Source organism: Geotrypetes seraphini, chromosome 7 (assembly GCF_902459505.1).
Source record: "Geotrypetes seraphini chromosome 7, aGeoSer1.1, whole genome shotgun sequence".
Classification (NCBI taxonomy): Eukaryota; Metazoa; Chordata; class Amphibia; order Gymnophiona; family Dermophiidae; genus Geotrypetes; species Geotrypetes seraphini.
Window position 1 is genome coordinate 81320912 of NC_047090.1, and position 12303 is coordinate 81333214.

General features: G+C 43.5%; 1 protein-coding gene across 9 annotated transcripts in view; it reads right to left on the bottom strand.

Moving 5' to 3' along the window:
* PRKD1 (protein kinase D1) overlaps positions 1 to 12303 on the bottom strand; it is a 289583-nt gene that overhangs the window by 79553 nt on the left and 197727 nt on the right. For 8 of the 9 annotated variants that reach the window (XM_033952190.1, XM_033952192.1, XM_033952188.1 and 5 more), the window contains one exon: positions 5560 to 5770. In XM_033952190.1, the coding sequence (XP_033808081.1) occupies positions 5560 to 5770 (211 nt within the window). The remainder of the gene's footprint in view (positions 1 to 5559; positions 5771 to 12303) is intronic. The other variant, XM_033952189.1, reaches the window with a different exon arrangement.

Here is a 12303-nt window from a genome sequence, read left to right on the forward strand (position 1 = left end):
CCGCATTTTAGCCGCGGGTCACCCGCCGAAAACGGGGAAGAAAACTAGCAGTCGCTGCGGCGACGGGGACAAGGCCATTCACCGCCCGCGGGGCGGTGAATGGTCTTGTCCCCCGCAGTGAGGCATGAAGGATCGCGCGGTCCCCGCAGCTCACACCCGCCCGCCCAATCGATTCCAGTGTCCAGCCAGCTCTCTCCCCTCTCCTCACCCCAGTCCGCAGATCCTCCTCCCCGGCGACCCGCACACTATCAGAGAGCCGCGCACACCCGCCGCTGCTCAGCCTCGATCTTCTGCTCTGACACAACCGGAAACAGGAAGTTGCAGCAGAGCAGAAGATCGAACACTGAGCAGCCGCGCGTGTGCGGCTCCCTGGGAAAGCGCGCAGGTTGCCCGAAAAAGAAAACCCACAAACCAAGGTGAGGAGAAGGGAGAGATCCGGCCAAACACCAGGATCGACCGGGCAGGCAGGTAGTGGCCGCGGGGACCGTGCGATCGCTAGTGTTCCCGGCTCAAATTGGAAGGAGGGAGTGAAAGGAAAAAGGCTTATATGGATGCAGCGGGGACGGTGACGGGGCGGTGAATGGGATGGCAGTGGCGGTGACGGGGCGGTGAAAGGGATGGCGGTGACGGTGACGGGGCGATGAAGGGATCGGCGGTGACGGGGCGGTGCAGAGGATGGTGGGCCGGTGACGGGGCGGTGACGGGGACAGATTTTTTCCCCGTGTCATTCTCTAGTTCCTGCTGAACCGGAACGTACGCAGGTAGGGCTGGTCTCGGTTAGGGCACTGGTCTTTGACCTAGGGGCAACCGCATGAGCGGACTGCTGAGCATGATGGACCACTGGTCTGACCCAGCAGCGGCAATTCTTATGATCTTATGGAGGGAGGAGATATACATGCATATTTTTGAATTTTGAAAAACACATGCATATGCTTCACTGGGAAAAGTACCCATATGAACAGCAGGGGCAGAGTTGTAGAAGTACTTTTTCCATTTGAAAACTGATATGAAGTCCATGGGTAAACTTACGCAATTTCCTTGTATTTACTCAATATCCCTGTATTTCCTCAGTTTCCATGTATCATGTCTTCCCTTCCCTCCTGTCTTCTAGAGTATATATGTTCATATTTCCCAGTCACTTCATATACATCTTTTGGCTTGAACCCTCTACCATTTTCATTGCCTTTTCCTGTACCACTTCAAGTCTTCTTATATCCTTCACCATATATGGTCTCCAAACTTGGACACAATAATCCAAGTGGGGCTTTGCAAACAACCAATACAGGGGCATCAACACCTCCTTTTTTCTACTGGTTACATCTCTCTCTATACAGCCCAGCATCCTTCTGGCTACAGCCACCACCCTGTTGTACTGTTTCTTTGCCAACACTATCATCCCAAGGTACCTCTCCTCATCCGTGCATATCAGCCTCTCACTTCCTAGTTCAAACAGCTCCCTCGGACTTCTACTCCCCAAATGTACTTCTTTGCATTGAATTTTAGTTGGCAGACATTAGACCATTCTTCTAATTTTTGCAGTTCGTTTTTTGTGTTGTCCATTTCCTCCAGAGCGACCACTCTGTTACAAATCTGTTACAAGATTTTCAGGCCAAATGTTCACACTGAACCTCAGGAGATAATGAATTGAAAGGCTTGAGAAAATAGATGGGCCTTAAGTGAGGCTCGAATCTGTAAGTAAGACCGTTCTCCTTAAAGTTCCAGTGGGTGGGCATTCCAGAGGGAGGAACAATACAGAAAAAGGTCAAATGACATGTGGACTCTTAAGTGGGAACTATGAACAGGAGGAAGGGATAAGCAGTTAGAAGATACCGAGCGTAAGGCACTTGTAGGGGTGTATGGAGAAATAAGAACTGAGAAGTAAGACGGTCTCCCAGAAAATACACTAACTTTAGAATTTTGAAGTAAACATGAAAATATACAGGAAGCTAGTGACGCTGAGCAAGAAGGGGTATGACTTATATGAATGTGTGAGAAAACAAATGGAGGCATTTAATTTGAAATTTTGGGAGACCAGAGTAAATAATATCACAATAGTCCAAGTGGGAGTTCAGCAAAGCAGATAGCAAAGTAGCACAGGAAGACTCATCCAGGTAACTACAGAAAGACCAAATGTGACAAAAAGACTGAAAGCAAGCCTGAACATTTGAGAGCTAAAAGAAAGTTGCTGATCGAAAATGACACCTAAGTATTTGAGGGACTTTACTGATTTTAGAGCTATGTATTTACGTACCAAAGGAACAAAAGCAGGAGAATATGACTGTCCAGTAATCCAGAGAGCTACCGACTTAACTAGGTTCAGGACCAAGTGATGTTCTACGAGTCAAGCATCTATTTTGGTGAGACAATGTTGAAGGGAAGAAAGGTCAATGTTAGGATATGGTCTGCATAGATATAGAATTTTGCAACTGTGGATTGAATCAATGATGCAAGAGGGGCTTTCAGTCTAGCATTTCTGCATAGTTCCCCCCACTTACTCTTTAAGTCCTCTGCATCATCTCTGTTGTTGTAAAACATACCATTCAGCTTGTGACAGATTCCAACTCATGTTTTTTGCTTCACATGCTGCTACTACTATTACTATTAATTATTTCTATAGTGCTACCAGACACACACAGCGCTGTACAGAGTCACAAAGAATAAGAAAACAGTCCCTGCTCGAAAGAGTTTACAATCTAAACAGGCAAGACAGACAAAAAAGATGTCATGGATACAGTTAAGGGGAACGGTTAATCAGCTGGCTGTGTTGGAGGGCAGAGGAGTAGGGTTAAGGATTGAAGACTATATCAAAAAGGTGGGTTTTCGGTCTGCTTTTAAACAAGGGAAGGGACTTGATGGACAAACTCGGGTAATTTATTCCAGGTATAGGGGCAGCTAGATAAAAGGAACGAAGTCTGAAATTGGCAGTGGAGGAGAAGGGTAACATTAAGAGTGACTTATCTGAGGAATGGAGTTCTCTGGGAGGTGTATAAGGAGAGAGAATTGAGGAGAGATATTGAGGGGCAGCAGAATGAACACACTTGTAGGTCAGCAATAAGATCTTGAACTGTATGCGATGGCAGATAGGGAGCCAGTGAAGTGACTTAAGGAGAGGGGTGACATGAGCGTAGCGAGGTTGGTAGAAGATGAGTCGCACAGCAGAGTTTTGCACAGATTGCAAGGGAGAGAGGTGACACTGAGGGATACCAGTTAGGAGTAGATTGCAGTAACCTAAGCGTGAGGTTAGAGAGCTTGGACAAGGGTCCGAGTAGTGTGCTCAGAGAGGAAGGGGTGACTTTTGATGATATTGAAGAGATAGAAGCAACAGGTTTTAGCAGCTTGTTGGATATATGTAGAAAATGAGAGGTCAGAATTGAAGACGACTCCAAGGATGCGAGCAGAGGAGACTGGAACAATGACAGTATTATTTACAGAGATGGAGAAAGGAGGAGGAGAAGCAGAGGGTTTAGGAGGAAAGAGGAGCAGCTCAGTCTTGGACATATTTAGTTTCAAATGATGGCAGGACATCCAGGCAATAATGTGTTGTCCTGCCACACCAAAGAGGTCCCTTCAATGTTTTAAAACCTTCTTGACAAGCATATCCACTTCATCCATGTAAAAGTTACCCTTTCGGGTCACAATCTGCTTTTTAGGAGCCATTCTGATGTTCCCTACAGCCAAGGGTGTTTGTATGTGTGTGTGTGTGTATATATATATATATATATATATATATACTAGTCTTATAACCCGTTACATTAAGGGGTGCTAGAATATATGTGTGTGTGTCTGTCTTTATTTTTTTCTCTCTCTCCTTAGCCTCTTTCTGTATTTCTATCTGTTTTTTTTTTTTCCTTGCCTGCTCCCCCTGTCCATTCTCCCTTCCTTTTACCTCCCCTGTGTCCTCCACCACCCCATCACTGCTCACCTTATCCAGCAGCCCTTCTCCCTTTGTTTTACCTCCCCCTGTCCATCATCACCTCCTTCCTGTTCCCCCTGACTTCATTTTTCTGCCCCCCTCCCTGTTCCTCAGCACCTGTTCCCCTGTCCATCAACCCCTTTTCTGCCCCTCCATTTCCGTGTGTTGCAGCATTTCCCTCCCACCCCACTTCCCTGTGCAGTATTTTTCTCCCCCCAATACCTTCCTGCTGAACTCCATGGCCTACTTATGTTAACGGCCTGCAGCCGCCGACAGCAGCCGCCGCGGCCGACATCCGCCTGGGGGGGAGGAAGAGAGAGAGAGAGCTTCGGGCGGCCAGCAGCCGCCGCGGCCGACATCCGCCTCGGGCCGCCGCGGTCGACATCCACCTGGGGGGGAGGGAGGAAGATAGAGAGCGAGTTTCGGGCGGCCAGCAGCCGCCACGGCCGACATCTGCCTCGGGCCGCCAGAAAGAGAGCGAGCTTGGGGCGGCCAGCAGCTGCCGTCGTGGCCGACATCAACTTGTCTTGCCTTGTGAGGCCAGACCGTAAGCCGCGCATGCGCACTTCCTATGTGTGCTACAGCTCACGGAAAACGGACGCACGCTTAGGAAGTGCGCATGTGCGGCTTATCGTTTTATTATATTAGATATATATATATATATATACACACAGTATATATCAAAAAAATGTGGGAGTGGGAGAGATGAGCATGTTGATAATTTACATGTGTTTGTTTTCTAAATCGCCGGCAGCTAAGAACAATTACTGAAAACTTGAATGGCTAGAAAAAGGTTGGGATAATGTACAGGCATCTTTTCATTTATTTATGTTTATTGACAGGCATATGATATATATAAAGATGTGTGCAAATGTATTGATTATATTATATGTCTTATGATTATGAACGTATTTTTTGCAATCTGCCTAGAACATTAAAGGTAGAGCAGAAAATAAATACTAAAATATATAAATCAGTTTCAAACTGTGTATGTGTGTAGGACCAAGATACAAATGATGCCCCTTCATGACCCCTTTCTGGGGCTAGACAGCATGGTGAGGCTGCTGCAGCTCCCCAGCTCTCCTATCCATCGTCATCGTCTTCTTCAATCTCCTCCTCTGATGTGCATGAGGTTGTTAGGTGATAGTTTGGCCAGGCTTATGTGCGTTATGAGATGATGCTTCCTTTCTCAGAGGCATTCAGCCTATGACTGACACACTTGTGGTAGCATATGGGGGCTTTTGGATGATGTTGACAGCTATATGACAGACAATCCCCAGAGCAAGCTGTCATATCCTCTCACAACACTGTAACGGATTTGGTTGGGAGGGATATTGGCAAATACACGTGAAGCTCTGGTCTTGTAAATTATGTCCTATTTTTTGTATGTTTTCGCTAACATGTCAAGGTTCACAAATCCATGACCTACCTAAAATGGTACTGCCCATGTATAGGCTAACATTTTAAAATTTGCCCTACTATAATTTCCAGAATTGCATTTTGTTAGATGAGTAGAAATGTAACATTTTAACATCTTCATGGCACTTGTTCAGATTTTAGGAATTTTATTATGAATATTCAAAGATCCTAAAAATTACTTGTGTTCCACCTATCATCATACTTTGTAATGACTGAGCAATACTTACCTTTGCATTGCAAGCCCTGTCTGAAGAGTCCCTTGAGAAGTTTCTTACAGTACTGGCATACTGTGGGACGTGTATACGAATGGATCACAAATGTGTGAGGCACTTTAACCTTGGAGAGCAAGATCTTGTCCAGCTGAATGGGGCGGCCAATGTAAGACTGTGAATTTGATCTCCTCTCTCGACCCATGAAGGATTCCGATGGGGATTTCTGCTGCAGAATGATACAGATGAGCAATTATAGAAAGAAGTTCAAAGCTGCATATGATTTAAAAAATAACTCTTTGCATCCATCAACTTAAGCAGCCTTCTAGTGTAAAGAGCGGTACAACCTATTTAACAATGCCACATATCAGAAACCAAACCAGTTTTCAATTTCAATAATTTTTTGGGGTATTTGCATAAAATACAGTACAATACAACATAGCATGAGCCATATGTATATATAAAAGAGAAAAAGAAGAAACAATACAAACAACAATTAACAATTACTCATTAATGCTATCATAAATACAACAAGACAGTGCGGATGTACACCTCATTCAATCAAATCATCATGGTTTAACAGGCGCATGACCAGTTTTCTCTTTCAGCTATCTCCAAAAACTGAAGGATTCCATTTGCTGTTACTGTGCCTCTCCCTTCACCCCCCCCCCCTCAATTGGTCTAGCATCCATCTTCTTCCCTCCACTCCCCCATAGTCTGGCATCAGTCTTCTTCCCTTCCAGCGTCTTCTCCCCACTCTGTCTTTCACATTTCCCTTCAGGGTCTGTTCCTCTCTACCTTTTTTCAATGTCTGTTCTATTCCTTTCCACCACCACCCTCCCCTCTCTCCTTTATCATCTGTTCCTTTCTACCACCCTTCAGCTCCTCTCGCGTGGCCTATCTATCTACCTCCCTCCCTCTTATTTTCGTGGCACGTTACAATGTAATTTGTGCAAACTGCTGGAGCCTGTGAGCTTGGTCCCTGTCCCATCCCCACAAACCATCTCGCTTCTGTGTTCCTATTTTCCCCATTTCTAATATCTCCCCTATGTATCTGGCATTGTGTCCCCCCCCTGTGTCCATATACCATCCCCATGGCATGTCCCCTTTATGCCTCTGTCCCTATGCCCATGCACATAATTTCCCCTCTTTCTGTTACCTTCCTGTGTCCAGATTTCCCCTATCTTCCTCTTCCATACCAGTGTGTCTCTTCTTTTCAACCCCATCTAGCTTCTTTCCCTCTTTCTTCCCCCCCCCCCCCACTGCATCTGGCTCACCTGCCTGTCTTCCCCTTTCTTTCCTGCTGTGGGTTTCTTTCTTTCCCTCTTCTTCCCCTTGGCCCAGAATTTTTTTCCCTTTCACTCCCTCCTTCCTAGTTTGAGCCGGGAACACATGCGATCGCGCGGTCCAGCAGCCCCCACCCGCCCGATCGCAGCATTTAGCCAGCTCCCTCCCTCCACCTCACCTTATATGCCGAGTTTGCCGACTTTCTTTTTCCCGAGCCGCACGCATTCAATAAAGACGCGCATGCGCGGCTGCGCAAGTCAATCAATCTTCTCCTCTCCTGCAATTTCCTGTTTCTGGTTGCGTCAGAGGAGAAGATTGATCAACTCGCGCAGCGGCTTTTTGAGCGCGTGGGGCTCGGGAAAAAGAAAGCCGGCAAACTTGGAATATAAGGCAAGGTGGAGGGAGGGAGCTGGCTAAAACCTACGATAGGGCAGGTGGGGGCTGCGGGGACCGCGCGATCCTTGATGCCTCACTGCGGAGACAAGACCATTCACCGTTCCACGGGGCGGTGAATGGCCTTGTCCCCGTCCCTGCAGCGACTGCTATTTTTCTTTCCCCGTTTCGGCGGGTTACCCGCGGCTACTCGCGGCTAGCCGCGGGTAACAACCACTGTGTCATTCTCTACTTTAGAGCAGTGTTTCTCAACTTCTTCAAACCAAGTACCCCTAAACCTAACAAATACCAACCGAGTACGCCTACCCAAGCTCCGCCCCAGTCCCACCCAAGCTCCACCCAAGACCCCACCCCCATAATAATAGTACTAATTGTAGCACAATTTCTTCCATTCATTTTTCATATACACACAATATAATCTTATTAATATATAATGGTAACCACAAAATTAAAAAAACACAAAGCACACTGTACGCAAAGAAAATGTTATTATCATTTATATTCGGGTTTTTTTTTTTTAAGAGGTCAAGGCAGATGACTTTAAAATATGCAATCAGTAACAACTAGTTTAAGGTTAGAACAGTCCAAAAATATATTAACTCTGCTCTCTCTAGATATTCAGAAGTTTAAGAAAATGCTCAAGACTATACTTTTTATAGAAGCATTCCAATGAATGATAATTCTGATTTATTCCGGTTTTTGGATTAATATATTATGGAGTGCTGTGAACTAATTGTCCTCATTGAATGATCTGTAATCTTTGATGTTTGTACAAATTTTGTTTGTTTTATTTTATGTATGCTACTATTTGTAAAGTCACCTAGGAATAGGCGGTTGAGAAATCTTTTAAATAAATAAAATAAATTTCAGTTTCTTATCCAAAATGTGCAAAATCTGGATTCTTTAGATGCCAATTCTGGCCATAAATTGGGCTTCAATTTTGAACCTTTGCCAGTCTGGTAAACTCAGGAACGCTTTATTGTTCTGTGTGGCAAACCGGGGACTAAAAATTCATGAAAGTACCACTGGCTTTTACAAGTTGAATTCTCTGAGTATTCAGAAGTCCAGGTTGGGACCAGTAAAGACTGGGTTACTGTTGATACTAAAATCTACTCTCTCCATGCTTTCCCTTTCCCCAATAAATCAGTTCAGGCCAGATATTGTTCTGAATCAATAATAGATATGTAGAAAAAATGTCAAACAATTAAAGTTCTTCTTTGTAGTCCTGAACTCTCATTTTTAGCTTATCAATCCCTTTCCAGTATCTCCTTTTTCCCAAAACTACTTTGCAGAGCAGAAATGAACTGAGATCAAGTTACATAATACTTTCTGGTCACCTGGCCTTTCTCGCTCAGATCAGGGGACATCTGCTGAAGCCTCTCCTTTTCTAGGATTATTGTCTCCCTGATGTCCTCTTGTACCCCAAAGATACATTACTTTCTTTCTCCTTCTCTCCTCTGTTACCTTAATGTGAACTAATTTCCTTTTACTAAAATGGTACATTGGCTGAGGAACTGAAGGCGAAGATTACAGTAGGGCTGGGTTTTATACAAGTCCAAGTGTCGCTTCAAAAGGGGTCTCCTTTACCACTACACCACTAGTCAAGAGAGCTTCCCCTTGTTCTGGAAACTGCCGAGCACAATATTTTAGTAGAGTCACTAGAGGTCTCTGCTATCTAAAGAAAGCAGAACCCTAGGGATCTCAACATGCCTACACTCAAATTTTTTCTTTTTTTTAATTTTAGGAACCATTTCTTTTTTGTTTTAAATTCTTTTTACTTCTCTGCACCTATTACTTCTTCTTCTTACCGATGCCTTATACCTGTTCCGCCCAATACTTAACCTGATCTTCTGTTTGAGCCAAGGACAGCAAGGACTACCTTTTTCTCCAGTCTACTCTTGGCCTCTCTGGTAGTTAAATTTCCCCTCTGCAAATTTTTCATGCTCACAAAGGATGTACCCAGAGGATGCTATGGATGCAAATGAGATCCACAGCAAACTTTCATGCGAGATGTTGCTATGGGGAAGCTAGTAAAAAAAAAGATAATTACACCTCACTGAGGTGTAATTATCATTTTTACTAAAACTGGCCCACAAGAATTTTTTGCATATCATTTTTTGCTAAATTCATCATTAGTAAGCTCTTTTGCATGATATTATATACAGCAGCTTAATGTTAAATTTAAATAAAATGTATTTATTTATTTATTTAAAAATGTCTACCCTACTTACATCCTAAGCAGTTACCAATAAAAACATGCATATTGTGAATCCAAGATGGTGCGGTGGTGGTGAGCAGATGCACAAGCTGTCACTCAGCAATTCTCAAGCTAAGCCTGCAAAATCAGAAACCTGACCTGTTTAGGATGGGGAAAAGGAGAGTGAAGGTTCATGAGCCTCCCCGGCATCTTCTACTCCTGTGATGAAGCAGGCAGTGTTTGATTGCTTTTGAGCCACAGTGGGTTATGCCCAAAATGGAAGCTTTGGGCAATAGTGTAGACGGGACGTTTATGAGCCCCGTCCAACATGCGGCTTCCCCTTAGCCAGAAAGTGGTTTGACCACCAATCAGCATGGTACTGTGGATTTTCTTACTCAAGTTGTCCCCGGTGTGCAAGGGGGGGCAGAAGATGGAAACAGCCGCCTTAACTTGAGAGGGAAATCTATCTACACAGGCAGCCTATAAGATCTTGGGGCAAGAAATTGTGAGCATTTTGTTGTGAGTTAAGGACTAGACTCTCCCTGATTTTGAACACTGGTTTTGAATACTGTCATCCGGTCCTTGAAAGCCTTAAAGCCTAGTATTGACTTAGCCTTCTTATGGATAAAGGTCCTTTCAGGCATTCTCTTCCAGAACAAAGAAGCTTTGTCCATATTTATGAGTACAATAATTTGGGGCAAATAACCTTCTATTCTTATCCGTTTATCTAGTGTTTCAACAAATTCTTCTGCTGCCTTCTCATCAGAACTCAGCAGACTCACTACTCACTTTCACATTATGCAAGGAATAATGATTCTTGAAACTTTTGAACCACCTGGAACTGGCACTAAACTCTATATTGTAGTCTGGCCCTGCTTTTTCTTTTAGCATCTCAAACAAGCTTCATGCCTTTGCCATGATCATCATCATGTAGAGAAGGATTTGCTTCTGAGTTTGATCCTCTATCCACGTCATCAGTAATTTTTTCCATGTGAGATATAGTCCCTTCTCGCTTCTTAGTTAGTCTAGTACCTTTCAGTGGAGCCAATCCTTTCACAGCTTGTAGGATTTTATCCTTATATTTCAACATCGTTGTGATCTTTGAAGGAAACCTGCCAAGTTCATACGCAATAGTGTTTATCGCTTTACCACTTTCTTGTAGTCTAAAAAATTTTTGTTTCACTTCCAAATCAATAATTTGCCTTTGCTTCTTGCTGCTACTAGCAGTAGATTGGGTGTTTCTGGAAACCATGATTAAGTTCATAGTGCACAAGACACTAGATCCATGTGATACAATGAAATGACGCCAAGGTCGTTAATGTTGTCCGGCATATTTAGGGTTAACAGATTTCCTCTTAAAAAAAAAAAGAGGACACTTGGCCCTGCCCTGTTCCAACCCCCAGCCCACCCCATCCCCACCTCGTGTTTCCTTCCCTGAGCTCCAGGCTGCATTGAGGGCATCTGAGCATGTATGGACGTCGATGTGATGACATTACACTCATGCGCGCATCATTTGGACATCTGGTAACCCTAACCATATTCTCTCAAAAAATTATCCAGGCTACTATTACAACATTGGGCTTTACAAAATGGAAAGAATAATTGCTTTGCAGAAAGGGAATTATAATAATTTTTAAAAGATCTGGGGGCCATTGGCAAATTATTGTAATGATTACACATCATTTTCCATTGAAAGTATATATATATACTTTATATCATCCCCCACTCCCTATGTATATATATATATATATACATAGGGAGTGGGGGATGATATAAAGTTCTATTTAAAAGTTAATTAATAATTAAGAATACAATATTTATATGATATTTTTGATTGAAATATTTGAGGGAAGGGTGGGGAGGGAATAAATTTATGGATTTAAGATGACAATAGAAAGAAATTCAAGTGATGTGTAAAAGTTTTAAATATTGTGTACTTGTTGCAAGATGAAAAAATGAATAAAGAATTTAGAAAAAAAAAGAGCATTGGTCTTTCTGAAGTCTAGGGTGGGTTTTTTTTTATTTTTTTTTTTAGAAGTCTGAAATTGGTGACACAAGACAAAGACAGTCAATATACCGCTATGGTGTTCATCAATTTCTAATTGCTGAAATAAAATGAGTGAAACAATATTGCTGTTATTTATTATACAGCATTTTAACCATGTTTTATTCATTATTTAAGCTAAATAACTATAAATTACACCTGTAAATTAAAAATTGCTGTGCTGTCTTGGACAAAATGTTTGAGGAGTTGTATTAACATTAAATTTGCATCACTTTGAGCAGGAACAACAGAGGTAAATTGCCCTGCTGGGCTAGAGAATGACATGTTTGTATTGTTATCCTGACTAGATTTCTACCATGTGGCAGAGGGATTCTATTCTGATGGAGGAGAGGGAGTTTTGTGTTTCAGAGAAGCTTTAGACTAGAGGCTGACTTCACAGTAGCAATACTGACAGCAGGATCTTGGTGGGTCTGTTTACTTATAGCTGGCTGAGCAGGGGTTTGAAGAACAGTGCTTCTTTTTTTCTTACCTGCACTGTGTTTGTTCATTGAATCACTGCTACCTGATTGCAGGATGTCAGGACGGATCAGAGGATGTATGTGTGGTGGTGGCGGTGGTGGTGATAGTGGGGGTGGGGGGAAAGCAACAATCTCCATTGAGTGGCAGGGTTACCAGACGTCCGGATTTTCCCGGACATGTCCTGGGGTCCGCACGGCTTTTCAAAACCCAGCACTTTGTCCAGGTTTTGAAAAGAAATCGTGTTGGGAGGGGAATCCGTCGATGCAACGTGGTGAAAATGCGTGTGACATCATCGTGTCACATCTGCACATGCCTTCCTGCCCGACAAACAGGCAGCGGGGGTGGAGCTGAGGGCAGAGCT